Consider the following 27,937-nt stretch of genomic DNA (forward strand, 5'->3'; position numbering starts at 1 on the left):
AAACAGTTCAGTGTAGGTATGTTTAAAAAAATTATTAAATTGTGGAAAACTTCAAATATATAAGAAATAACCTTCATTGATATAAACATAGTTTGTTGGCTAATTATAAAACAAACTCATGGGCTGAAGAATTAGAATATGCCAATTCTTGTCACCCTTCTTTCTTTTTAATTGAAGTATGCCTTTTTATTTTTTTTTTTTTTACTTGAAGTATAGTTGATTAGTCATCTTTCCTATGACTGACTCCGTGTACTTTCACAAGTCAGGTACCTGTGATTGGAACTAGATAAACAACAAGCTCTCTAACCCAGGGGCATTATTATTAATTGAGAACATGGAATTGAAATGTAAGTCTACCTGCATTCTTACCTTTACATTGTATGATGTAAATGTATGTTAGAAGATACTTGAAAATTACTTATATTCTTGTCTTAACAACTTCTTTATCATTTACCAGGTAAGTTGTCATTCTAGCACATTTATCAAATTATTTTTGTCCAAATTAATGATGGGTGTTCTGAGGGTTAGTTAATTGCAGAGAAATTGTTTATGAACCCAGCTTCAGTAGAGTTATATACTGTTAGGTATTCACAAATAGCGAATCATGTCATAATTTTCAAAACTTAAGATGTTAACTTACAACATTGTTTTGGTCCTTGACACTTATCCTTCCAAGGAGATTTCACTGTGATGTAATTTTTGTGAGATCTGTCAGATGAAGTGATAAAAGATGATTTAAGATTTTACACCTAGACAGTTTTTTTTCATGGAGGAATAAAGTAACAAGATCGATTCATTAAATAAGATCAGACTTTTTTTTTAGCCTAAAATATTTATGCTTTAAAGTCATTTAAGGAGCACATATGTTCTTTCCAATTATTAGGTGCTGGAATGTGGAGTTTGTGAAGATGTCTTTTCTTTGCAAGGAGACAAAGTGCCTCGCCTTCTGCTTTGTGGTCATACAGTCTGCCATGACTGTCTCACTCGGCTGCCTCTTCATGGAAGAGCAATCCGTTGCCCTTTTGATCGGCAAGTAACAGAACTAGGTAGGAAAAAAATATATATATAAAATTGTTCTTGTAATACAAATGTCATGGTAGACAGTTTCTTTTTGTTTGATTTTAAAAATTATAAAATTCTGGGAGTTCCCTGGCAGTCCAGTGGTTAGGACTCTGTGCTTCTGCTGCAGGACGAATGGGATCTTTTCCTGATCGGAAAACATGCCAAGGTGTGGCCAAAAAAATAAAAAGAAACAAAATTCCAAGGAGGTTTCATTTTCTTTTAAAAGCAGTAGTCCTGAAGCTATAAACTAGCCCATTCTTAGGGACTAACTTTATTTCATCTTTTAGGATTTTTATATTCAGTACTTATAGATCAATAGTTTTAAGACACCTGAGAAAGATATGCTAATCTTTTCCACTTTCCTGTAAAACAGGGTTTACCTTAGACATGAATAGGCCATTAAGGAAAATACAGTTAAGTACTTGGAGTTTCAACATGGTATTTATTGATATCAAAGACAGAAGAATTTTTAGCATTTGATAACTACTAACTACTTCTTGTTCTCTGTTAAAATGTGTTTAAAGGTCTGGTGGATTTTTTTCAGTTTTTTGCATACTTTTCAGACTTTGCTTTATAGTTTTCAAAATGAGTTATTACTATTGGATACCAGATTTGGAAATGACATTTATTAACATTTGAACAGTTATCTTACAACCATAAATTCTGTGTTTATTCTTTTTAATGGTGGAATTTTCTCCAAAATTAATAGTTTAAGGTTGTCATTTATTTTTAGTTTAGTAGTACTGTTTAAGACTGTTCAGACTATATATCATGTGGAACACATTTGAAATTAAACCACCAGGAAAACAAGCATGAGTACCCAGATTTTTAGACCAGAAAGCTTTAAAATGCTAAGAAACATTGTTGTAAAATGTTTTCTTATAAGGGTAGGATAGAATGGGTTTTTTAAGATTTTGGTAGTCTTTGATTTAACTAAGTAGTATGCTCATTTGCCAGAAAGCTAATATAAGACAGTGTTAGCATTATTATGGATAGCATTAACTTACCATTACTCAAGAAATAATAAGGTTCGGGGGGAGATGTCTTTATTTTTACATTGTTTTTATTGTCCTTTTATTCTGTAATTTATATATATCATACCATCTTCTTTATATAAAACTGTATAGAAGTAGTAATACTTTGTGAATGTAAGATGGACCCTTTCTTCCTTTTGAAGGGCACTGTATCTTCTCTACATAAATACCACAGTGTGGGTTGTTACTACCCTCACTGTGATAACCTAGGAATTCGTGACAGGTAATGGTTAGTGATATCCTAGCTGAAATCAATCAAACCAGTAATTTTGCCTTGAATATAGGTTGTAATTTCTATGTTCTTGTTCAGTGATTAAGTCATGTCCAGTTCTTTGTGACCCCATGGACTGCAGCACACCAGGCTTCCTTGTCTTTCACTATCTCCTAGAGTTTGCTCAAACTAATGCCCATTGAGTTGGTGATGCCATCCAATCATCTCATCCTCTGTTGAGGATCTATCTCATCCTCCTCTTCATCTTATCTCATCTTTTTCTGCCTCCGCTCAATCTTTCCCAGCATCAGGGTCTTTTCCGGTGAGTTGGCTATTCACTTCAGCTGGACAAACTACTGGGGCTTTGGTTTCAGCATCAATCCTTCCAGTGAATATTCAGGGTTGATTTCCTTTAGGATTGACTGGTTTAATCTCCTTGCTGTCCAATGGACTCTCGAGAGTCTTCTCCAGCACCACAGTTTGAAAGCATTAGTTCTTTAGCGCTCAGCCTTCTTTATGGTCCAGCTCTCACATCTGAAAAACCATAGCTTTAACTGTATGAACCTTTGCGGGCAAAGTGATGTCTCTGCTTTTTGATACACTGTATAGGTTCATCATCGCTTTTCTTCCAAGGAGCCACTGTCTTTTAATTTCATGGCTGCAGTCATTGTCTGCAGTGATTTTGGAGCCTGAGAAAATAAAATATGTCACTGTTTCCTTTTTTCTCCATCTGTATGCCATGAAGTGATGGGACCGGATGCCATTATCTTAGTTTTTTGAATGTAGAGTTTAAGCTAGTGTTTTCTCTCTCCTCTTTCACCCTCAAGAGGCTCTTTAGTTCCTTCTCGTTTTCTGCCATTAGAATGTTGTCATCCACATATCTGAGGTTGTTAATATTTCTCCCAGCAATCTTGATCCCAGCTTGTGATTCATCTAGCCTGGCATTTTGCATGTTGTGTGGTAATTACTATACCTTTTAGCTTAGAATTTTACTCTAATTCGAGCCTATGGAATATGTGTTAATGACTCTTGATATAGTTTGATGTCATTATTTTTAAATTTGTGTTTAAAATCTATTATAGAAATTATATATATATATATAAATTGCAGAAAACTTGGAAAATCTATTAAAAAATATAACAAAATCATTTGTATTTCCTGCTTATAAAATCAAGTTACTGTTTTTTTTTTCTTTTCCATTATGACTTATTACAGGATATTGAATAGAGTTCTCTGTGCTATACAGTAGGACCTTGTCATTTATCCATTCTATATATAATAGTTTACACCTACTAATCCCAAACTCCCAACCCATCCCTCCCTTCTACCACCCCAGTCCCCATGAACTGCTGTTAATATGAAAGAATCAAAATTAGAATTCTTCTTTAGTATCAGTAATTGTTTATCATAGTTATTAGTACTGGTTAGTATTATTTGTGGTTCTTCTCTTCTTTCCTCATGGTAAAATTATACCTCCCTGCTCTCTTATGATTAGGTAGGCAGAGCTGTGTGATTTTCCTGTAACTAGTGAAATTATGAGTAGAAGTGAAGAGTTAACTTCCAGGTAGAAGCTGTTAAGGATAGATTTATGATAGTTTGTAGTAAATTGTTTTCTCTGCTATAGTGAGGTGATACAGGTGGTTGGAGCCTCAGTGGCCTGTGTCCTTGATCATGGACAGTAGAGAACAGAATCTCTCTTGTCTTCACCAACCCCTGAGATGTTACATGAGCAAAAAGCAAATCTTTGTTGTTTTAAGTCATTGAGATGTTGATTTATTTTGATAGTCACAGAAAGATTAAGTGATATCTTAGGCCGTTGATAGATACTGTTTAAATACTACTAGGAGTTTATGTGGAGAAGGCGATGGCACCCTACTCCAGTACTCTTGTCCGTGGAGAAGCCCAGGGACGGGGGAGCCTGGTGGGCTGCCGTCTGTGGGGTCGCACAGAGTCGGACACGACTGAAGCGACTTAGCCCCAGCAGCAGCAGGAGTTTATGTGTTTGTGTTTAATATATAATTAAAGTATTTGGATACTGTCAAGATAATATTTTTAAATAAAAGACTTAGTGTACTTCTTAATCTTTTATAAACAAAGTGGATAGAACTCAGTTTGATGTAGAATGTGTGTGAAAAATTAAATCCACTGAGAAAGCCTTGCTAGGATGGCAAGACAGGGGGAAATGCTGGGTAGGGGCTGCATAAAGATACTTGGGAAGGGAGGTCACAGAAATCAGACAGGAGGGTAAAGATATTTAGCCTAGTTAAAAAAATTTTGGGGGGGAACCATAACTAGAAATGGCTTTTTTCCTTACCTTTTCTTCCAACTTTCCTTCTTCCTTTCTTTTTTCTTCCTTCCCTTCCTCCCTTAGTAAAGAGGGGCCAAGAAGGACGGAAGCCTTGTAACCATTGACTTCATTATTCTTTTGTTTTTCAATGAGTGTGTATTAGATGGCAGCTTTGTGTTAGATGGTATTTGTTGTATAGAAGCTCCGCGTAACAGATACTCCTTCTAATTTCCAGAGGATCTATCTTTTATTTATAGTCTTAGGAAGAGTTTGTGTTGTGTGTGCTCATGTGTGTGGCCACGTATGCATGCACGTATGTTTGTTCGCGTGGCCTTTTATGGTCAGTTCTGGGGAAAAGAGGCATTGGTCCTCACTCACATGCGCCCTAAAGTCTTACCTACCAAAAAGGGAGTATCGTCAGACTTTAGTGTGAAACTCTGTGTATGTATGTGAGAAGGAGTTTATGTATTTATTGATTGCCCTTAGGGTTCTAGGTTAGATGAGATATGGGGAAAATGTCTGTAGCTGCTCTAGTTCCAGTTTAGAGATGGATTTATTTTAGGTTAACTGTATCTTTCATACTGTGGTTTTCTAACATGCATCATATTTTATGACCATATTTGTGGTCATAAAATCAGTTTAATTGTCTGTGAATAAGATTTTTTAAAAAGAAATAGGATAAAACCAATCAGTGTGTTGCACACTGTGAGGGTGAATTTTGGTTTGTAAATCTTCTGTTTCAGTGGTGTGTGTGTGTGTGTGTGTGTATGTCTTATACTGGGTTGCAATGTAAAATGTATTTCTTACTGTAGGTTGCTGTTAAAAATATTTAAAGCACTTGTTTTAGTATATACACTAAAAGTCAGTGAGGAAATAGGATTTATAAATTATATTGAAGTTAAATTATAGAAAAAGAAAAAAAAATAAATTATAGAAAAAGAATAAGAGTTTTAAAAAATGTTTCTACTTAGAGTGCTAAGGAGTTCTGTGTTTTAAAGAGAATATTTAATATTGCTGTTATAGCATTAACAGGAAATGGAGAAATTTTGAATTTTCAAAATCTAAACATTATTAATGATTGAACTGTGAGACATTGAAATTACTATCAGGATATGGGGTAAAATAAATAATATTCCATTTTGTTATATTTAGTTTATATGTTTATATTCTAGGAGATTCAGGTGTCTGGGGATTGAAAAAAAATTTTGCTTTATTGGAGCTGTTGGAAAGACTACAGAATGGACATAGTGGTCAGTATGGAGCTGCAGAAGAAGCCATTGGGATATCTGGAGAGGTATTGATTGAACTGTTGAAATATTTGTTGTGACCATGAATTTTTTTTTTAATTTAAAATATTTGCCATTATATGCACAATGTTACCTCACTTACCCTATAAAGTAGGGTTCCAGAGACACAACTTGTCATTACATTATAGTTCTGAAGTCACCAGAATCCCCAGCTGAACAAAAGCAAAACTGAAGCTTGAATTCTCTGAAAATACTATACGCAAACTATATTTTTGGTATGAACTTGTTTCCTTATCATCATTAGTTCTACATAAGGGTAAAGTGAAAGAGTAAGATTATGGGTGAACACAAAGGCTATGTAGCCTACTTTAAAGCAGAGGATGCAAAAGTAATCATTCAACAGTTAAAGCGCAGAGAAAGAGAGAGGAACTCCATGAAAGGGACCTTTTAGCGTAGAGACGAAATGCCTTACAGGTAGCCATAGCTCCTGAGGGAATTACTATTAAATATCCTCATGAAAAGTTAAATTGTATGTAGATGTGCTCTCTTTATCCAGACAGGTTGGTGTCCAATAATTATTAGAAAGAAGGCCATTAACACAAGTTAAAATACATTTTGAGGATAAAATTTGTCTACATAACTCATAGACTGTTCTGAATATAGGAATAGTTGTTTAGTAAATAGTTAATAATTTTGACGAACACCTTGAAAACCACATATTTAGTATCAAGGAAAATGTCAGATTGACTTTTTACTTATCTTTTATTTAAACATGATTTCCTATATAAAGTGAATCAGTGAAAGTAATCTCAAACTGAAGCACTGTTTTCTAAAAATTTTGCAGTTCTTTTCCATGATTTATCTTTTACCTTTATTTTGAAAGATATCGAGGATTATCTAACGTTGATCCTACAAATTTGTCAGCTCTAGAAAGCAGAAGACATGACTTTTTAATTTTATACATATGCATTTTTCATAGTTGCAAACAAAATTGTTTAACTTTGGGTTCATTTTTTATTTACTGTGATACTGAATGATACCATTGATATATTTTCTAATTTTTATTTCTGCAGAAATTTATACCAAATCTTTTCCTTTCCAGTTATGGCCTTTTAGTATTCAGAAAAAGTTTTCGAAGCATTCTTGATTATCTGTCATGTGAAATTGACCACTCAGAATGCTTTTTACTAATTCATAAAAATAATAAACATTTATAAGGTTACATGTAACATAGGGTTTTATTTTATTTCTTTCTTAAATTTAATGATTTTCAACCAGAATAGTGCAGTGGACTCAACTATGGAGTCTTAGAAAAAATACACAGCCTGGACTTCATCTACACCTATTGAGCAATGAGTATTTCTCAGGTTGGAGTCCAAGCATCTATGTTTTTAAAAGCTTCACTTGGTTATCTAAATAATAAGATTTGTGCTTCTCTTTTCCTATACATTATGCTGACAAGTATATTTAAAGCAGGGGGGAGTATTTACTATCAGTTCTTTCAGTCTTAAAAAAAACAGACTTCTATTCTCTGTTGTTCGTTTCTTGTGTGTAAAGTGAGGGGTTTTTGCAGTAGATAACTTTGCACTGACAGTGAATCTAAAACAATGGTTGTATTTTTGGCCTCAAATTCATAGCATATTTTGATGATCAGTTTTGGAAATAGCTTTCACTTACCTATAGAAGTGAGTAGTGAATGACCTTTGTATTTAATGATCAGTTTATTTTTATATATACAAAGATTATGGGCTTTTATATTTCAAAATTTGGCATGTTATAATGATTGGGGTTTAGTTAAAAAAATTTTTTTTAATCAAATTATAGTTACTTAATAATATGTTCGTTTCAAGCATACATCAACATGGTTTGGTTATACACACACACACATTCTTTTTCAGATTCTTTTCCATTATAAATTGTTATAAGATACTGAGTATAGTTCCCTGTGTTGTACAGTTCCCTTGTTATTTTCCTATTTTATATATAGTAGTTTGTAATTTATTTCTCCTCCCTCTCCCTTGGTATCTGCTTTGGTAACGGTAAGTTTGTTTTCTGGGTCTCAGTCAGTTTCTGTTTAATAAAGTTTTACTACATTACTTTTTTGTTTATCAGAGCATCATTCGTTGTGATGAAGATGAAGCTCATGTTGCATCTGTCTATTGCACTGTATGTGCAACTCACTTGTGCTCAGAATGTTCCCAAGTTACTCATTCTACGAAGACACTAGCAAAGCACAGGAGAGTGCCTCTAGCTGATAAACCTCATGAGAAGACCATGTGCTCTCAGCATCAAGTGCATGCCATTGAGTTTGTTTGCTTGGAAGATGGCTGTCAAACTAGCCCGCTCATGTGTTGTGTCTGCAAAGAATATGGGAAACACCAAGGTCACAAGGTATGAGTATAGTTAAAGTTGATAACTGTGCCTGCTTTGCCAGCCTACTGTTTATTTTCACTGACTTGGTTCTTTATACTAAAAGTAGAAACTGAAGAAGAGCTAAATGATAAATGAGTTGAGCTTGGTAGCATGAAAGGAAAAGAGAGGTTTATAATGACTTATCAAAAATTTCGGAGTCCTCATGATTCATTCTTTATTGAAAGTGGCTTTCCAGCAGGAAACAAAAAGTCCTTTTCTTTCTGTGCATGTTTTTGTAAAGCACTGGATTGTATTGATAATATATCAGTTGATGAACTAATGCTTATGATCAAATTTTAGAGATTTCTTGGTTTCTTAGCAGTATATGAAATTCCAAATTTTAAATTATTTCTTTGAAGGATCAATAATTTTGGAATGAAGGCAAATTAGTATTTCTTAATGCTGTGATTTTGTAAATATGTTATAAAACCCACTTGCAGCTAATGCTTTTTTTATTAATAGGAGCCAGTTAAATAGCATTTTATATCATTAGTCAATACTATGAGTTCTTTTCTATAATTATGTTGCATCTTATAGCATTCAGTATTGGAACCAGAAGCTAACCAGATCCGAGCATCAATTTTAGATATGGCTCATTGCATACGGACCTTCACTGAGGAAATTTCAGATTATTCCAGAAAATTAGTTGGAATCGTTCAGCACATTGAAGGAGGAGAACAAATAGTCGAAGATGGAATTGGAATGGCCCACACAGAACATGTATGGATTTTTTTCCTCCTTATCCTTTTTTCCCTCTTACTTTTTCACCTTATAGGATTTATTGAGCAATTCCATTGTATGAGTACTGCATTAGTCAGTGGAAATAAGTTTTTTGAAAAGTCTCTGTCTTTAAGGAAATTTATTATCCATCGTGAAGAGTTTCAAGTGTGGTAACTGTTTACTTTGTGGGGGAAATGCAGGATGCCCTGGCAGTGTGCATATAAACAGCATTAACTTAGGTAAGTCTTGGAAGGCTTTCTAGAAGATGTGATGTCTAAACTGAGATTTAAGGGAATTTAGTCAGGGAGAAGAGTAAGATGGGGAGAGAGTTGTTCCAGAGAGGGAAGCATATGTTAAAATACCTGGAAGTGAGACTTGGACATATTGTAGAAACTTAACTAAGTTCACTGTGGTTGAAGCTTTGAGTATTGGGGTGGCAGATGGTAAGAAAAGATGTTGGAAAATTAAGGGCCAAATTGTGCAACATCTTGTTAGCTATGTTAAAGAGTTTGGACTTTTATCTCACAGGCAGTGATGAGCCATTGAAGAATTGTCATAGGAATAACTTAATCAGATTTGCATTAAGAAAGGTTGCTGTTTAATATAAAAAATGAATTGGAGGAACAACAAGATTGGAAGCAAGGAGACGACCTCTTGTGAGGTTGCTGAAATTATCTACTTGAGAATTGTTTGTGCCCCATAATACTGCAGTATTGAGGATGGAGAGAAGCACATGGCTTTGAGATGTTAAAGAAGTAGAATAGGTAGGTCATAGTGATTGATTGATAATATTGATTGATAGGTAACTTGGAGGGTCAAGCATGATGCCTAGGTTTCCACCTTGCCCAGCCTGGCGGATGGTTGTGCTCTAAACGGGGAGGAAGAAGAATTTGGGAGGGGATGATGAGACCAAGGTGGTAAGTTTAATTTGGATGTTGAATTTGTTATGTCTGTGAAATAAATGGAAATACCCCCCCCAACCAACCCCCAGTAAGGTGCAGAGTAAGTGGGTATTAGGAGGTGAGTGTGTCTAACTTCTAAGAGTTTGGCTATGAAGAGAAGGAAGGAACTTAGGCAGTAGTGGTAGTTGCTTTTAAAAATTGAATTGTAGAGGAGAAGCATTTGAGCCTCCCAGGTGGCACTAGTGGTAAAAACCTGCTTGCTAGTGCAGGAGTCTTAAGAGATGTGGGCTCAATCCCTGGGTCAGGAAGATCCCCTGGAAGAGGGCATGGCAACCCACTCCATTATTCTTGCCTGGAGAACTCCATGGACAGAGGAGCCTGGAAAGCTACAGTCCATACAGTCACAAAGAGTCGGACATAACTGAAGCGACTTAGCACACATGCATAGAGAAGAAAGGGATATTTTCAGACAGGAATATAAAACACAGGGACAGACAAAGTATAGTGGGTTTTTTTGGTAATCAAAATTAAAGCCAAGTCATTGGGAATAATGGCTAGAATAATGCTCTGTCAAACGTAGCCAGTAGCCTCATGTGGCTATTTAAGTTTAAATTATTTATCAATCCCAAGAAATAAAAAATTTACTTCCCCAGTCTCACTAGCTACATTTGAAGTACATTTTATATGTGTGTAGCTAGTGGCTACCATATTGGGCAGCACAGATATAGAACATGTCTGTCACCACATAAAATTCTATTGGATCTTGTTGTACTATGATGGAAATATTTATGCCCTCAATAAATATTTATTGAACATATCTCAAGTGCTAAACACTATTCTAGCTAAGGAGACAGCACTCTACAAGTCAAAAATACCACCTATGCAGAGTTTGCGTTCTGTTGTGGGAAGAGAGACAATATACAAGTAAAATATGGTGGAAGTATTTTATTAGCTGCTTTGGAGAAAAATCCAGAGAAGGTGGTATTTTGGACAGGCTCCCTGAGAAGAGGCATTGAGCAAAGACCTAAAGGAGGTGAGAAAAGGGAACCATGCTACTATTGGGGGAAAGAACATTCTAGATCAAGTACAGAGGCCCTGCAGTTGGAGTGTGCTTTGTTTTCTTAAGAAACTTCGAGGAGGCTCAGTGTAGCTAAAACAGAATGATTAATGGAAAGCATAGCTGGAATTGATGTCAGAAAGGGCCTTATAGGCACTTGCTTTACTTTATTTCAGGAACGCTTTTCTTCAAAATGTTCATGTGGTTCCCTCTCCTACCTCCTTCAGGTCTCAGCTCAGATGGCTCTTTCTCAGGGATTCTGTCATTGAACATCCCATATAAAGGATTTTGGCGTTTACTCTGTGTGGGAAACCACGGGAGTGTTTTGAGCATAGTAATAATTAACATTCTGACTTAACACTTAAAATGATCAGTCTGGCTTCTGGATGGAGCATACGTTATAGGGAGCAGGGGTAGATCTAGTGAACCAAGTTAGAAGGCTATTACAATAATTAAGTGAGAGATGATAATGGCTTTGATTAGGTTGGTAGAGGTAGAGATGGTGAGGCATGATCAGATTCTAGATATATTTTGAAGTCACCAGAATTCAGTAAGAAATTAGTTGAGAGATAAAAAAGAGAAGTGTTAAGGGTGACTCCAGTTTTTTTAGCTTGAACAACCTGGAAGTTGTAGTTGCCATTTATTGAGATGGAGAAAACTAGGTTTGCGGCTGAGGGAGACTGTAGGTTAGGTATTCCTTGTTTTTTTGAAATGTCATTTACACGGTTGGATATCCAAAGGCTGTATTTAAGGGGAAAAGTCCTGTGTGGAGATATACATTTTGGGATTTTTAAGGTTATAGATGGTATTGAAATTTTCATTATTTCACATAAAAAATCTTTTTTAAGGTTACAGTTGTTGAAAACTTATTTTTATTGCCCAAGGTACCAGGTACTGCAGAGAATGCCCGATCGTGTGTCCGAGCTTATTTTTCTGATCTGCATGAAACTCTGTGTCGTCAAGAAGAAATGGCTCTAAGTGTTGTTGATGCTCATGTTCGAGAAAAATTGATTTGGCTTAGGCAGCAACAAGAAGATATGACTATTTTGTTATCTCAGGTTTCAACAGCCTGTCTCCATTGTGAAAAGACTTTGCAACAGGTACATGGTTTAAAACATGGTTAGGACATAGTTTAAGAAGGAGAATTTGTAAGCTTAATCAAATCATTACCAGAAGTACATACTAGTTATTAATTTAATAAATAGTTTTATATTATTACTCTATGTTATTGTGGGCTTTAATGTGGGCTGTGCTTAGGACATGATCTCTAACCTCGAATTGCTCCAGTCAATCATATCAATGCCCTTTCTTTTTTGTGTCCTCCCCACCGTAAAACCATAGGTTCTAGAACCTCTTTAACTTCTTGTCATTCTTTATTCATCCCAAGCCCTTTAACCCTTTTTTGCCAAATGTATATACTATTCTTTCTGCTTGGTGGGCTTATGTCTCCCTTTTTTAATATTGGAAATCCTTCTTCAAATTTTTACTGTTGTTTGAAGTTCCTTTTCCTTGCTCTTTTTTGTTCATTGGTTTTTGGTGGGGGGAGGTGGGGAGTGCATCCGTAGCATGAACTACCCATCTCTGCTCTAAGTTATTGGTTCTTTTGTGTCACAGAAAATCCATGTTTTTTTTGATGCATGAGGTATCATAAGCAATTTGTTACCCATATTGCAGATAATATGCTTTTAAAATGATTTAGATTTAAGATTATTCTAACAAAAATATCAGTCTTTCTCATTACTGTTTTGGATCTGTCTTCATAAATGTGCAATTTAAGACTAATTGTTGCCCTAGGAATCCTAATATGCTGCAGACACTCTCATTTTTTGATATATTGCTTATGATTGTGTTGATACAAATCATTAGAGAGCTAAACTTTCTACCATTGTAAAGCTTTTTCTCTTAAAAATCTGATAGGCTAGGCTGTAACCACATCAGTCTTGCGTCCTTTAGTCCTTGTCACATTGAATTGTAGTAATTGATGTTTTTGCCATTTATTAAGTTGTCTTCTTTATCCAGTCCTATTCTGACCTCTGCTTTGTGATGCTGAGATTGGAACGCTGAAAACCTGCTCTGCCAGCTGGTTCCATGTTATTTTATGCTTTGCCAGTAGGGGGCAGTAGAGGGAGGCTGAAAGGCGGACGTGGTTTCCTGTGGGTTCCCGATTGCTTGGGGTTCATGTCAATGTCACTGCTCACACGAGGAGACAGCTTTCCTTAGAGATCTGAGTTTCAGCTCCATGGTATCCCTCCTATAAGTGTCTAAGTTTTAATAATTCTAGCATCTCTCCTTTATTCCCCCAGCCCTGAGAGTGGTAGCTATTTCTTACAGTTGTTTCCTGCATGAGACCTCCGAGCTCTTTTTACACTTTCAGTTGCCTTGTTAATAACTACACCTAGTTAACAGTTCTTGGTATTAGTTTTTCTGTTCACATGATTGTTGGGGTTTTTGTCTCCTGATTGGAGTCTAATGATACATTATGCACATTTGTCCTTCTGAATGTTGGCTGAATGCATCTTTGTATCTAAATTCTTTGTATCTGATTAGAAAGAGCTTAATAAACACTTGTTTAGCTCAAGCTACACAGCAAAATTGGAAACGGAGCATGTCCTAAATCATACTTGTGACTACTTTAAAATATTTTTATATTTATTCAGTTAAAAGTATGCTCATGGCTACTGAAATATTTGGAAGTATTTTAGAGTTTCTGAAGCATTTTGTCAGTGACTGATAAATGTTAATGACATGGTATTATCTCACTGTTTTAATGCAAATGAAATTGGAGCCTTGGATTCATTCTTCATATGGACTTATTAGTTTTATTCTGATTTATGGCCACAGAACCCTAATCTCAGCCAGTAGTCTTAAAAGTTCCTGCCGCAGAGATACCTGAACGAGGAATGGATGGAATAGCACATATTTATTACCAATTTTGAGGATAAAATGTAATCATCCCTCCCTTCCAAAACAATTGATGCATCGTCTAAGTTCAAGGCGTGATGCTGCTTGGTTAGGATTTATTTATGAGTCAGACATTTTTTTGTGTGCCTGCTATGTGCCACGTAAATTCTAGGTACATGGAATACATCAATAAGCAAAATAGGCCAAAAGCCATAATCTTGTGGAGTTAGCAACTTAGCAAGAGACAGACAATAAACCATAACCATTTCTAATAAGTAAATTATATAGTATGTTAAAAAGTGATTAAGAGCTAAGGGAAAAAGAAAAAATGTGAAGATATAGCACATTGCATTTTGAAATAGGGTAAGCATCATTGATGAACTATGGAGTGAGGTTCGTGACATTATACAGGAGACAGGGATCAAGACCATCCCCATGGAAAAGAAATGCAAAAAAGCGAAATGGCTGTCTGGGGAGGCCTTACAAATAGCTGTGAAAAGAAGAGAAGCGAAAAGCAAAGGAGAAAAGGAAAGATATAAGCATCTGAATGCAGAGTTCCAAAGAATAGCAAGAAGAGATAAGAAAGCCTTCTTCAGCGATCTGTGCAAAGAAATAGAGGAAAACAACAGAATGGGAAAGACTAGAGATCTCTTCAAGGATATTAGAGATACCAAGGGAACATTTCATGCAAAGATGGGCTCGATAAAGGACAGAAATGGTATGGACCTAACAGAAGCAGAAGATATCAAGAAGAGGTGGCAAGAATACACAGAAGAACTGTACAAAAAAAGTACTGTACAAAAAAAGATCTTCATGTCCCAGATAATCACGATGGTGTGATCACTGACCTAGAGCCAGACATCCTGGAATGTGAAGTCAAGTGGGCCTTAGAAAGCATCACTACGAACAAAGCTAGTGGAAGTGATGGAATTCCAGTTGAGCTATTTCAAGTCCTTAAAATTGATGCTGTGAAAGTGCTGCACTCAATATGCCAGCAAATTTGGAAAACTGAGCAGTGGCCACAGGACTGGAAAAGGTCAGTTTTCATTCCAATCCCAAAGAAAGGCAATGCCAAAGAATGCTCAAACTACCACACAATTGCACTCATCTCACATGCTAGTAAAGTCATGCTCAAAATTCTCCAAGCCAGGCTTCAGCAATATGTGAACCGTGAACTTCCTGATGTTCAAGCTGGTTTTAGAAAAGGCAGAGGAACCAGAGATCAAATTGCCAACATCCTCTGGATCATGGAAAAAGCAAGAGTGTTCCAGAAAAACATCTATTTCTGCTTTATTGACTATGCCAAAGCCTTTGACTGTGTGGATCACAATCAACGGTGGGAAATTCTGAAAGAGATGGGAATACCAGACCACCTGACCTGCCTCTTGAGAAATCTGTATGCAGGTCAGGAAGCAACAGTTAGAACTGGACATGGAATAACAGACTGGTTCCAAATAGGGAAAGTAGTACGTCAAGGCTGTATATTGTCACCCTGCTTATTTAACTTCTATGCAGAGTACATCATGAGAAATGCTGGACTAGAAGAAACACAAGCTGGAATCAAGATTGCTGGGAGAAATACCAATAACCTCAGATATGCAGATGACACCACTCTTATGGCAGAAAGTGAAGAGGAACTAAAAAGCCTCTTGGTGAAAGTGAAAGTGGAGAGTGAAAAAGTTGGCTTAAAGCTTAACATTCAGAAAACGAAGATCATGGCATCCGGTCCCATCACTTCATGGGAAATAGATGGGGAAACAGTGGAAACAATGTCAGACTTTATTTTTTTTGGCTCCAGAATCACTGCAGATGGTGACTGCAGCCATGAAATTAAAAGATGTTTACTCCTTGGAAGGAAAGTTATGACCAACCTAGATAGCATATTCAAAAACAGAGACATTACTTTGCCAACAAAGGTCCGTCTGGTCAAGGCTATGGTTTTTCCTGTGGTCATGTGTAGATATGAGAGTTGGACTGTGAAGAAGGCTGAGCGCCGAAGAATTGATGCTTTTGAACTGTGGTGTTGGAGAAGACTCTTGAGGGTCCCTTGGATTGCAAGGAGATCCAGCCAGTCCCTTCTGAAGGAGATCAGCCCTGGGATTTCTTTGGAAGGAATGATGCTAAAGCTGAAACTCCAGTACTTTGGCCACCTCATGTGAAGAGTTGACTCATTGGAAAAGACTCTGATGCTGGGAGGGATTGGGGGCAGGAGGAGAAGGGGACGACAGAGGATGAGATGGCTGGATGGCATCACTGACTTGATGGATGTGAGTTTGAGTGAACTCCGGGAGTTGGTGATGGACAGGGAGGTCTGGTGTGCTGCGATTCATGGGGTCGCAAAGAATCGGGCATGACTGAGCGACTGAACTGAACTGAACTGAACTGAAGCATCATTGAGAGAAGGTGAGATTTACTCAGACTCAAATGGGAAGAAGGTGAAGGGAACTATCTCTTCTTAATGAAGAAGATTTCAGTTGAGGAAATGGTTAGTGCAAAAACCCTAAGGTGACATGCCTTGTGTATTTGAGGAACAGCAAAAGAGGGCAGTATGGCCGTAATGGATAGTAATAAGTGATGGAGAGAGTAATTGGAGCTGAAATGCGAGGAAATCGGGAATTATATATAAGGAGAGCCTTTGGGCCGTTGGAAGAACTTGAACTTTTACTAATTGAATTGGAGAAGCCATTGTGAGGTTTTGAGCACAAGAATGATTTAATCTTACTTGAAAGGATCTGGCTGATATGACAAATGGCAAAGAGAAGGAAGGAGTTCAATAGTTAGGGACTATTGTGGCATTCCAAGTGAGAGAGAATAGTAGCTTGGATAGTAGGGGCTAGAAGTACCCAGATTTTGGGTATCTAGTAGGATTTGTTGACAAGTACATGTGAGAATGAGGAAGGAGAAGACAAGAAGGACTTCAAATTTTTTTCTGGGGATTGGAACAACCAGATTGCTATCACCTCATATGAATATGGCTTCCCTCGTAGCTCAGTTAGTAAAGAATCCACCTGCAATGCGGGAGACCCCAGTTTGATTCCTGGGTTTGGAAGATCCCCTGGAGAAGGGATAGGCTGCCCACTCGTGTTCTTGGGCTTTCCGACTCAAGGGAAGCCCTTGAGTCAGCTGTTCTTGGCTCAGGTATAAAGAATCCACCTGCAATGCAGGAGACCTGGGTTCGATCCCTGGGTTTGGAAGATCCCCTGGAAAAGGGGGAGGGTACCCACTCCAGTATTCTGGCCTGGAGAAGTCCATGGACTGCATAGTCCATGGGGTCACAAAGAGTCGGACACTACTGAGCAACTTTCACTTTCTTTCTTTTCATACGAATATACAGTAGTGAGCAAAAACTGACAATGCTATTTCTTTCATGGAGCTTATATATTGTTGGAAAATCTGTATCTTATGAAGAATACATTGGCATATGTATAGAATATTTCTGGAATAATATTTAAGCAACAGGAAGGAAAGAGCCTGGGACTCTAGAGTGAGACAGAGACATCACAGTTTGACCTTTAGTCCTTTGTTTTTGGAACCAATTCGTGTATATCTTTCATTATTGTGAAAAACTTTTATAGGAGTACTATACAAACACATAGAACTATGTGCATATGCATTCAACTTGCTGCATTTTAGGACTGGACATTGCTATGTAACCAGCATCCAGATCCAGTAACAGGGCATTACCAGGACCCCAGAAGCCCCTCAGACTCTCTTCTAGTAACTACCTGCCTTTCCTCCTAAGGATGAACCACTATCCTGATTTCTAATGTATACTTTGTTTTTGCCTGTTTTGGTAATTAATAAAAGTGGGCAATTATTATTATTACCCACTTTTATAATAACAATTCTTATTACAATTATTGTATATAATAATTATATATATAATTATTATTAATATTAATACATTATCAATAATATATACAATATTATTGTATAATAATACTTATTACAATTATTGTATATAATTATATATACAATTATTAATATTATTACAATATTAATATATACAATATTATTGTATAATAATAATTCTTATTACAATTTTATTGTAATTAATACAATTAGAACTCTTCATGTCATGTCTACTCTTATTTCATGTGAAATTCATTTTGTCAAAATGTAATTGTAGTTCATTTTTATTGTGATAGTGTTGCATTTGTGAGTATAAAATTATTTATCTATTCTTATGCTGATGGGCTCTTAAATTATTTATTAATGTCTGACTATTGTTATCTTAGTCAGATTTACACATAAATTAACTTTTTTGTTGTTAAATGTCCAACTCTTGCGACCCCATGAATTACAGCATGCCAAGATCCTCTGTCCTCCACTGTCTCCCGGAGTTTGCTCAGATTCGTGTCTGTTGAGTCAGTGATGCTGTCTAACCATCTCATCCTCTGCTGTCCTCTTCTCCTTTTGCATTCAGTCTTTCCCAGCATCAGGGCCTTTTCCTGTGAGTTAACTTTTTGCATCAGGTGGCCCGAGTATTGGAGCTTCAGCTTCAGCATGAGTCCTTCCAGTGAATATTCACAGTTGATTTCATTTAGGATTGATTGGTTTGATCTGTTTTCAGTCCAAGGGGCTGTAAAGAGTCTTCTCCTCGAGCACCACAATTCAAAAGCATCGAGTCTTCAGCAGCTGACTTTGAATACTATACTGTTAAATGAGCTTTTCTTGAGTTTTAGTGATATCTCTTTTCCTCGTTTCTTTAAAAGGTTTATAAGAAATATCATCTTCTCCTTTCTAGGATGATTGTAGAGTTGTCTTGGCAAAACAAGAAATTACAAGGTTACTGGAAACATTGCAAAAGCAGCAGCAGCAGTTTACAGAAATTGCAGATCACATTCAGTTGGATGCCAGCATCCCTGTCACTTTTACAAAGGTAATGCATTCTGTACTTCATTTTTAGGTGTGTTTTTGAACACATAATTGTTCACAATTAAATCATAATTGTTTTACCTTCCATGGTAATTAGCTTGAAGAGACAACTAAGAAATTAATGAACCATAGGATTAAAAAAGAAAACTTTATCAGTGGAAAATAGAAGGTGGTGTAATGAATCTTCCTGTACTCATCACCACCTACTTGAACAGTTAAAAACTTTTTATTTCACCTACACTTCTCCCAGTCTCTTTCTACCTACAGTCTCCCAGGTTATTTTGAAACAAATCTCAACATATTTCATCCCAACATCAAATAATTTTTAAAACATGATCAAAATACCATTACCACACCTAAGAAATTAAATACATCTTTAATATTACCCACTATCAAATTAGTATTCAAATTTCCTAGATTGTTAAATAAATTTTTTTAGGTCTGAGACTGTATTTGGCATTTTTTGATATGTTTTGGTCTCTTTTCAAATGGATACCCCTAATTTCAAAAGGTACATGTGTTTCATTTTGCTTTTTTTGAGTGCCTTTAAAATTGTTTTTAATCTTGTTTTATAATTATGTGAAGCATTCACATGGTCTGGAGTCATATCTACAAAGCAAAGTGCATTCAGTGAAGTCTAACTTAAATTCCTGACCCCTCCATCCTTTTCTTCCCTTCTCCATAGAAACCTATTAAGAATTTTTCTTAGTTTTTTCATCATTTAAAAAAATAAGAGAAATATGTTTGCATGTACGCTCCAGCCATTTAAAGGTAGAGTACTGTACTCACTTCTCCACCTTGCATTTTAATTTGAGGGTACATCCTAAAGGTCACTCCTTAGCACTATATAGTGACCTTTTTCATTCCCTTTTACATCTACAAGGTACTTGATTGTGAGTATGTCCATTTTTTTATTCTGGTAAAAAACACAAAATTTTTTACCATCTTAACCATTTTTTAAGTGTATAGTTCAGTATTGTTAAGTATATTCACATTGTGTGAAACATTTTCAGAAATTTTTCATCTTGAAAAACTTAAACTATACCTTATAAACGACCACTCCCCTATTCCCTGCTTCTCCTCATATGCTGGTATCCAGTGTTCTACTTTCTGTTGCTTTAAATTTGAGTACTCTAAATTTAGTGTATACGTGGATAGTATTTGTCTTTTTGTGATTGGGTTTATTTAACTTAGTTTTATGTCCTCAGAGTTCACCTATGATGTAGTATATGACAGAATATCCTTTTAAGTCTAAATATTTCATTGTTTGTATATGCCACATTTTGTGTATACATTCATCTATCAGTGGATATTTGGGTTACTTTACCTCTTGGTTACTGTGAAGAGTGCTGCTGTGAACATGATTGTATAGACATCTCTTTCAGGCTTTGTTTCCAATTCTTTTGGATAAATACCAGAAATGGGACTAATGGTTCATATAGTAGTTCTGTTTTTAATTTTCTGAGGAAATGTCATACTCTTTGCTTAGTATTGCATCACATGATCTAAATCCCACCAAAAGTGCATGAGGATTCCAGTTTCTCCACATTTTCACTTATTCTTATCTGTTTTGTTTTTGATAGTAGCCATCCTGATTGGTGTAAAGTGATATCTTATTGTGGTATTGATTTGCATTTCTCTGATGATCAGTGATGTTAAGCATCTTTTCATGTGCTTCTTGATCAGTTCTGTGGAGAATTTTTTACAAGTCCTTTTGCCTGTTTTTCTGTTTCTATCTGACTTTTTGTTGTTGAGTTGTAGGAGTCCTTTATATATTCCATATATGAATCCATTATCAGACACATGATTTGCAAGTATCTTCTCCCATAGTTTTCTTCTTCACTCTATTGATTGTGTCCTCTGATTCACAAAAGCTTTTAACATTGATCTAGTCCCATTTATCTATTTTTGCTTCTGTTGATTGTTTTTTATGTCATATCCAAGAAAATCATTGCTAAATCCAATGTCATGAAGCTTTTCTGCTGTTCTATGAGTTTTATAGCTTTGGTTCTCATGTTTAGGGCTTTACTCTACTTATTTATAATCCAGATATTTAGAATTATTATATATTCTTTATAAACCTTCCATTTTTCCATTATATAATGAACTTGTCTCTGACAGTTTCTGACTTAAAAATCTATTTTGTCTGATACTAGGATAGCCAGCCCTGCTTTCTTTTGGGTATGATTTGCATCCCAAAGAAATTAGCATTTTTACCATCCTTTCACTTTCAAACGTATGTTTCCTTAGATATAAAGTGAACCTCTTTTGTAAACAGAATATTTTTAGATCTTGGTTTTTCACCCATTAGGTCACACTATGTCTTTTGAGTGGAGAGTTAAGTCTATTTATATTTAAAGTAATTATTGTTAGGTGACCCTTACTATTGTCATTTTGTTCATTTTCTGCCTAACTTGATACTTTTTTTTGTTTTACCTTTCCTCTTTCATTGCCTTTTATGTTTTATTGATTTTTTTTTTTTAGTGTCATGGTTTGAGTTCCTTCTCATTTCCTTTTGTTTATATTCTATAGATTTTTGTGTGTGTGTTTAAAGTTACCGTTACAATTACATAAAATATCTTAGTTGTAACATTCTGTTTTAAATTGATAACAATTTAACTTCAACTGCATACAAAAATTCTATTTCTCCACAGCTCCACCCCCTGTACTTTATGTTATTGATGTCACAAATTATATCTTTATATACTATACACTTATTAGCATAGGCTTATAGTTTCTTTTAATGTGTTTGTTATTTCATTTCCATGAAGAATTAAATTTATTCACCCAAATTATAATAATGCAGGTTACTATTTGTCCCTGTAGTTATTGTTACCATTTTAGATTTTCATATGACTTCATATTGCTGACAACCTTTCATTTCAGTTTGAAGGACTCCTTTAGCTTTTCTTTTTGAGCAGGTCTAGTGATAATGACTTCCTCAGCTTTTGTTTTTCTAGGAAAATCTTGATTTTTTTTCCCATCATTTTTGAAGGACAGTTTTGCTGTATATAGCATTCCTAGTTGAAGCCTTTTTCTTTCAACACTTTGACTATATCATCCCATTCCTTCTGGCCTGCAGTGTTTTTGCTGAGAAATTTGTTGATAGTCTTATGGAAGCTCCCTTTCTGTGATTAGTCATTTCTTCTTGTTGCTTTCAAGATTATCTGTTTTTGAATTTTGACAGTTGGGTTATAATGTATCTTAATGTGGGTCTCTTTGCATTTATCCTAGTTGGAATGCATTGAGCTAGGATTTTTATGTCCATTTCTTTCCTCAGATTAGGAAGTTTTCAGCCATTATATCTTCAAGTAAGATCTCTTTGCCCCTTTATTTCTGTATTCTCCTTCTGAGACTCCCAGTCCGATGTGTCTCTTAGGGTCTTTTCACTTTTCTTCATTGTTGTTTTCTCTCCCAAATCCATGAGTCCAAATTACCCATGTTTTAAAAATTAATTCTTGCAAAAATCCTATGTAAGTTTGGTCTATTTAAAAAAATTAATTGAAGGATAATTGCTTTGCAATATTGTATTGGTTTATTCCATATATCAACATGAATCACTCATAGGTATGCATGTGTCCCCTCCCTCTTGAACTTCCTTTCCACATTGCTACCCCATCCCACCCCTCTAGGACTTTAGTCTATTTTTAATGCCCATTTTATACATGGGTGAAGTGAGGCAGAGCAGTCATGCAGCTAGAAATTGAACAAGTATGTTCATTGCAGTATTATTTATAATATAAAAAAATCAGAGATGATCAAATATTTGTCAATGAGGATTGGTCAAATGGTAAATGGAATATAATAAAGCAATTGAAAGAAAAAAAGTAGTTTTATATGTTTGAAATGAAAGGATTCCGTAAGGTACTATTGAGTGTAAAAAGTGAGTTGCAGTGTGTATTTTTTTTTTAAGTGTGTCTGCCTTGTGTATGTCAACCAGTGTATGATGCACAGGAAGATGTCTGGAGGGATACATGTGAAATTGTTAACAGTGAATATTTATAGGAAGTAAGCATCACTTTTTATTTTTAATTAATATATTTAGCACAGCATGAAAAATCTTATTTAAAGAAGATTCAGTTGAGCTAGAAAATCTGGGAAAAATAAGTGTGTGTGTGTGTATTTTTCAGCTTACATAGTATGTAATAAGTTTTATTAAGCCAAGATTTAATAAAGCAGTGAGGATACATTTCCTCTTTGTAAATATCAGAATCAGGGTATTTTAATATGGGAATAGAACTGATTTTAATGGATTGAGGAATGAGTAGGAGACAAAGTAATTAACAAAGGTATTTTATAAATAAAAGTGTAAGTGCTAGTACTTTTACTCCATATCAAAATTAAAAGATTTATTTTTAAAAAAATTTTAGGACAATAGAGTTCACATTGGACCCAAAATGGAAATTCGAGTTGTTACATTAGGATTAGATGGTGCTGGAAAAACTACTATTTTGTTTAAATTAAAACAGGATGAGTTCATGCAGCCTATTCCAACAATTGGTAAGTATGCGTATTGCTTTTACCTTAGTGAATATTTTATAGGAAAAAACCCTAACTTACAGATGAGTTCTCAGGGCCTTACTTTATGCCCGTCTGATGTGGAGATTGGCTGTAAGACATTAGCATTTCAGAGGAAAAATGCGAGGTTCAGTGACTGTGGGATTGAAATGTGGATTGAGGGGGGATAGTAAGAAATAATAGAATATTGGTGGGACAGTTGGAAGGAATAAAATATTGATGACTCTGGCTGAAAATTAGGGATGAGGAGGTGGTAGTGTTGCAGAGCTGGTACTCAGCTGTCAAGGTCTTAAGGACTCTACTGGATTAGAGGGCTAGCCCTGGTTAAAAGTATACATTTCCCCCTGTATGTTTATTACAAGTGGAGTTGGTTAGATAGTACTGTATGAAGATGATTTGTAAGTCACAGGTACAAATGGGGTTGCCTGTTTTTGGCGTGTCACTCATAAGTCAGTATTAAAGTAAGTTTGTTTTTTTTTTTTAACAGGTTTTAATGTGGAAACGGTAGAATATAAAAATCTAAAGTTCACCATTTGGGATGTAGGTGGAAAACACAAATTAAGACCATTGTGGAAACATTATTACCTTAATACTCAAGGTAAGAGTATAAAAATTACATCTTAATTTTTCAAATTTTTAGAATATCAGTCCAGTTTTCAGTGCATTTATTTAGCTAATAAAGCTGATATTTTAGCGTTGATTAAATACATGACCATATTATTACATATTGGTAGCACACCCTACACTATTAAGAAAATTAAGCTAGATAGACTGGGATATATACTCTGATATATTTCATGAAAAACCATAACTTAATATTTATCTTATACATGTAAGCAATTAAGGGTACTTTCCTCTTGGTATTCTTAACAAAGAGTATTATTAGTGTTCATATGAGTATAATCATTGGGAATACTGTGGTATAGGGTAGAATTTGTGGTGTATAGTTCTGTTGCTGTATTCAATTCAATTCAACTCAACATTTATCCCATTATAATCTCTCAATAGCTCTACTCCTTTACTTCCATTCACAATTAGTTATCAGCAGCAGAAGAACCCATAGTGGTTTGATTTTAACCAAACTGTGTTATGTGACATACATTCCACTTAGCATTTATTCACATAAATGAATTGTACATTTTGTCTCCTATACCCCAGCATAAAGCTTATGTTCATACTCTCTGTCCATATATCATCCTGTTTTCCACCTAGAAGAAAGACGAGATAATTTTTACTTTGAAATTTTTGATATTAGGTTAGTATGAGCCAGTGATTAAGGGGAAGAAATGGAATTCTGAACATGAGGAATGGTTGAAAGCCTAGGATGTTTAGCTGCCATTAGATAACTGGAAAGATTTCAAAAGACAGTTAATTCAGTAGATATTCATGAAGTTTCTGCTGTGTATTTTGAGAAAAATTATGGAAAGTGCTGTGCCGGGCACCTAAAGAGAATACCTTGGAGAGATAAAGTTGGTGATTTATTTATTTTTAAAAGACTATCTTTTGGTAAAGGAAGTAGAGTAATCAAAGTAAAGTAATCAAAGAAGTAGCATCAGTACGTAGATCATGAGAGGTACATTTTCATTCATTAAGAGAAAAATATTAAATGATATGCAAAGCAATATGTGTTTGATAGTGCAAATGTTGTAAATCCTGTTATAGATGGGGAAAAAATAGACCACAAGTTAGGTGAACTGCTTGAGATCATATCATTAATTATTGCCGGGTGCTCCTATAATAGGCAGCCTTCCTGTGAAAATAATGATGGTAGACTCACCATAATATAACATTAAAATATTTAGCCCACTTACTGAAATTAAACAAGTGACTAAATGTATATTTTTGTTTTTTTTTGATAGCTGTTGTATTTGTTGTTGATAGCAGTCATAGAGACAGAGTTAGTGAAGCACACAGTGAACTTGCAAAGTTGTTAACAGAAAAAGAACTCCGAGATGCTTTACTCCTGATTTTTGCTAACAAACAGGTAATACATTTGTATTTCAGAATATTTATTTTAGCATTCCTCATTATAAGGTAACTGTTAAGATTTTGAGAGAAATAACTCAGTAGATAAAAAGTTTCTGCTGTATTTTGAATGCAGTCTATATGGAAGGTGCCATACTTGGTACCTTGGAGTATACAGAAAGAAATAAGGTAGAAACTCATATGTATTTAGGTTTGCATGTTAAGTGTTTATTTCTAATACTGACTGCTAAGTGCAGATTAATAAGAAGACGGCTAAGTGACTTCAGTGATATTAATATAAAGTATTATGGAAAATTATAGAGTAGTTCTAAAGGTTGTATTCTCTAAGATTTATAAAAAGTAGGATTTGAATTGAAATTATAGATAATACTTTGAGTTAGTATGTGAAGGGAAGAACACTACAGACAGAAAAAATAAAAACATGAGTATTTTTAGAGAGCATCATGGAGACCAGTATGCCAGCAAATTTGAAAAATTCAGCAGTGGCCACAGGACTGGAAAGGTCAGTTTTCATTCCAGTCCCAAAGAAAGGTTATGCCAAAGAATGGTCAAACTACTGTATGGTTGCACTCATTTCACAGGCTAGCAAGGTAATGCTCAAAATCCTTCAGGCCAGGCTTCAACAGTACGTGAATCGAGAACTTCCACATGTACAAGTAGGATTTAGAAAAGGCAGAGGAACCAGAGATCAAATTGCCAACATCCATTTGATCATAGAAAAAAGCAAAAGAATTCCAGAAAAATATCTACTTCTGCTTCACTGACTATGCTAAAGCCTTTGCTGTGTGAATCACAGCAAACTGTGAAAATTCTTAAAGAGCTGGGAATACCAGACCACCTTACCTGTCTCCTGAGAAACCTGTATCAGGACAAGAAGCGACAGTTAGAACTAGACAGGGAACAACAGACTGGTTCCAGATTGAGAAAGGAGTACGCCAAGCTGTATGTTGTTGTCACATCATGCGAAACGCCAGGCTGGATGACTCACAAACTGGAATCAAGGTTGATGGGAGAAATATCAACAACCTCAGATATGCAGATGACACCACTCTAATGGCAGAAAGCAAAGAGGAACTAAAGAGCTTTTGATGAGGGTGAAAGAGAAGAGTGAAAAAGCTGGTTTAAAACTCAACATTCAAAAAACTGAGAACATCACTTCATGGCAAATAGGGAAAAACAGGAAGACAAAATAGACAGGAAACAGTGACAAATTTTATTTTCTTGGGCTCCAGAATTACTGCGGACAATAACTGCAGCCACAAAATTAAAAGATGCTTGCTCCTTGGAAGAAAAGCTATGAAAATCTAGATGACTTATTAAGAAGCAGGGATAGCACTTTCCTAACAAAGGTCCATCTAGTCAGAGCTATGATTTTTTCAGTGCTGCTGCTGCTGCTAAGTCGCTTCAGTCGTGTCCAACTCTGTGCGACCCCATAGATGGCAGCCCACCAGGCTCCCCTGTCCCTGGGATTCTCCAGGCAAGAACACTGGAGTGGGTTGCCATGTACAGATGTGAAAGTTGGACCATAAAGAATGCTGAGCGCTGAAGAACTGATACTTTCGAACTGTGGCAGCTGAAGATTCTTTACAGCTTCTAGGAGGATAAGAATGCTTTTTTTTAGTGCAATAAAGTGGCTTAGATGTCATACGCAGGAAGAGTTGGATAGACAGTAAGGATTTTCCCCTTAATTTGAAAAAAAGGCAAGCTATTAAGAACTGAAATACTTCACATTATGATTAAAGATATGCAAATAAGGCAGAGTGAAATACCATTTTCCACTTATCATCTTGTTAAAGATGAAAATGTTTGATAATCCTCAGGCATGGATATACTGCTGGTGTGGTTATTAATGTGAGATTTTCTTGGAGGGCAATATGGCAGTACTTTGTCAAAGGTTTAGATGCATATACCCTTTTACCCTGTAAATCTCTAGTAGTGTATTCTGTAGACAGGTATCCTAAGGTTGTCTTAGAGATAATTTTGCAAGTGTATGTATTTAAAAATATGTTTACTTCCATGTGTATGTATATGTAATAGCACATAAGCACATATTTTCAGTTTAAATATTCAGTATAAGACTGGTTAAGAAAATTATGTTACACCTACAGTAGAATGCAATACAGAAGTTAAAAATACTGGTGGAAATTTTTTTCTGCTTGTTCTAATAATGGAAATGTATCTTTATTTTCAATATATGTATTAAGAAAAAAAACTAGAGTGTGTACTGTTCATTTACATGAGTGTGCATGGAAGTTTTCTGGAAAAATATGAAAGCAGTTGTTACTGTTGGTTGCTTCTGGGAAGAAGGGTATTCAGGGCTGTTTGGAGAGTTTTTTGTTGTTGTTGGCCTTGCTGCACATCTTGCAGGATCTTAGTTCCCTGACTAGGGACTGAACCTGGGTCCCTGGCAGTGAAAGCATTGAGTCCTAACCACTGGACTGTCAGAGAATTCCCTGGGAGAGTTTAATAAACTCTTTATAAACCCTACATAAGAGCCATTTCTTACGATATACCTGTATTAATTTCCTTTTAAGTAGATGCCTTATAATGACACGGGCAGTATCTTTCATTCAGGGGGCACAGCCTTCATTGATTTCATTGCAAGACTATTGCCTGGTGGTCCAGTGGTTAAGAATCTGGCTTGCAGTGCAGGGGATGCTGGTTTGATCCCTGGGTGGGGAACTAAGATCCCCCATGCTGTGGAGCAGCTGAAACTGTGTGC

At 35.6% G+C, this 27,937-nt stretch overlaps 1 protein-coding gene across 4 annotated transcripts in view; it reads left to right on the forward strand.

Annotated features, from left to right (window-relative positions):
• The window catches only part of TRIM23 (tripartite motif containing 23), a 35,749-nt gene that overhangs the window by 5,460 nt on the left and 2,352 nt on the right, over positions 1–27,937 (forward strand). The window contains exons 2-10 of one of the 4 annotated variants that reach the window (XM_019982815.2): positions 884–1,046; positions 5,767–5,888; positions 7,954–8,232; positions 8,791–8,973; positions 11,817–12,032; positions 18,581–18,715; positions 23,082–23,211; positions 23,717–23,827; positions 25,089–25,213. In XM_019982815.2, coding sequence (XP_019838374.1) covers positions 884–1,046; positions 5,767–5,888; positions 7,954–8,232; positions 8,791–8,973; positions 11,817–12,032; positions 18,581–18,715; positions 23,082–23,211; positions 23,717–23,827; positions 25,089–25,213 — 1,464 coding nt within the window. The other 3 variants (XM_070774615.1, XM_019982816.2, XM_070774616.1) reach the window with 3 other exon arrangements.

The sequence above is a fragment of the Bos indicus genome, chromosome 20, assembly GCF_029378745.1.
Source record: "Bos indicus isolate NIAB-ARS_2022 breed Sahiwal x Tharparkar chromosome 20, NIAB-ARS_B.indTharparkar_mat_pri_1.0, whole genome shotgun sequence".
NCBI lineage: Eukaryota > Metazoa > Chordata > Mammalia > Artiodactyla > Bovidae > Bos > Bos indicus.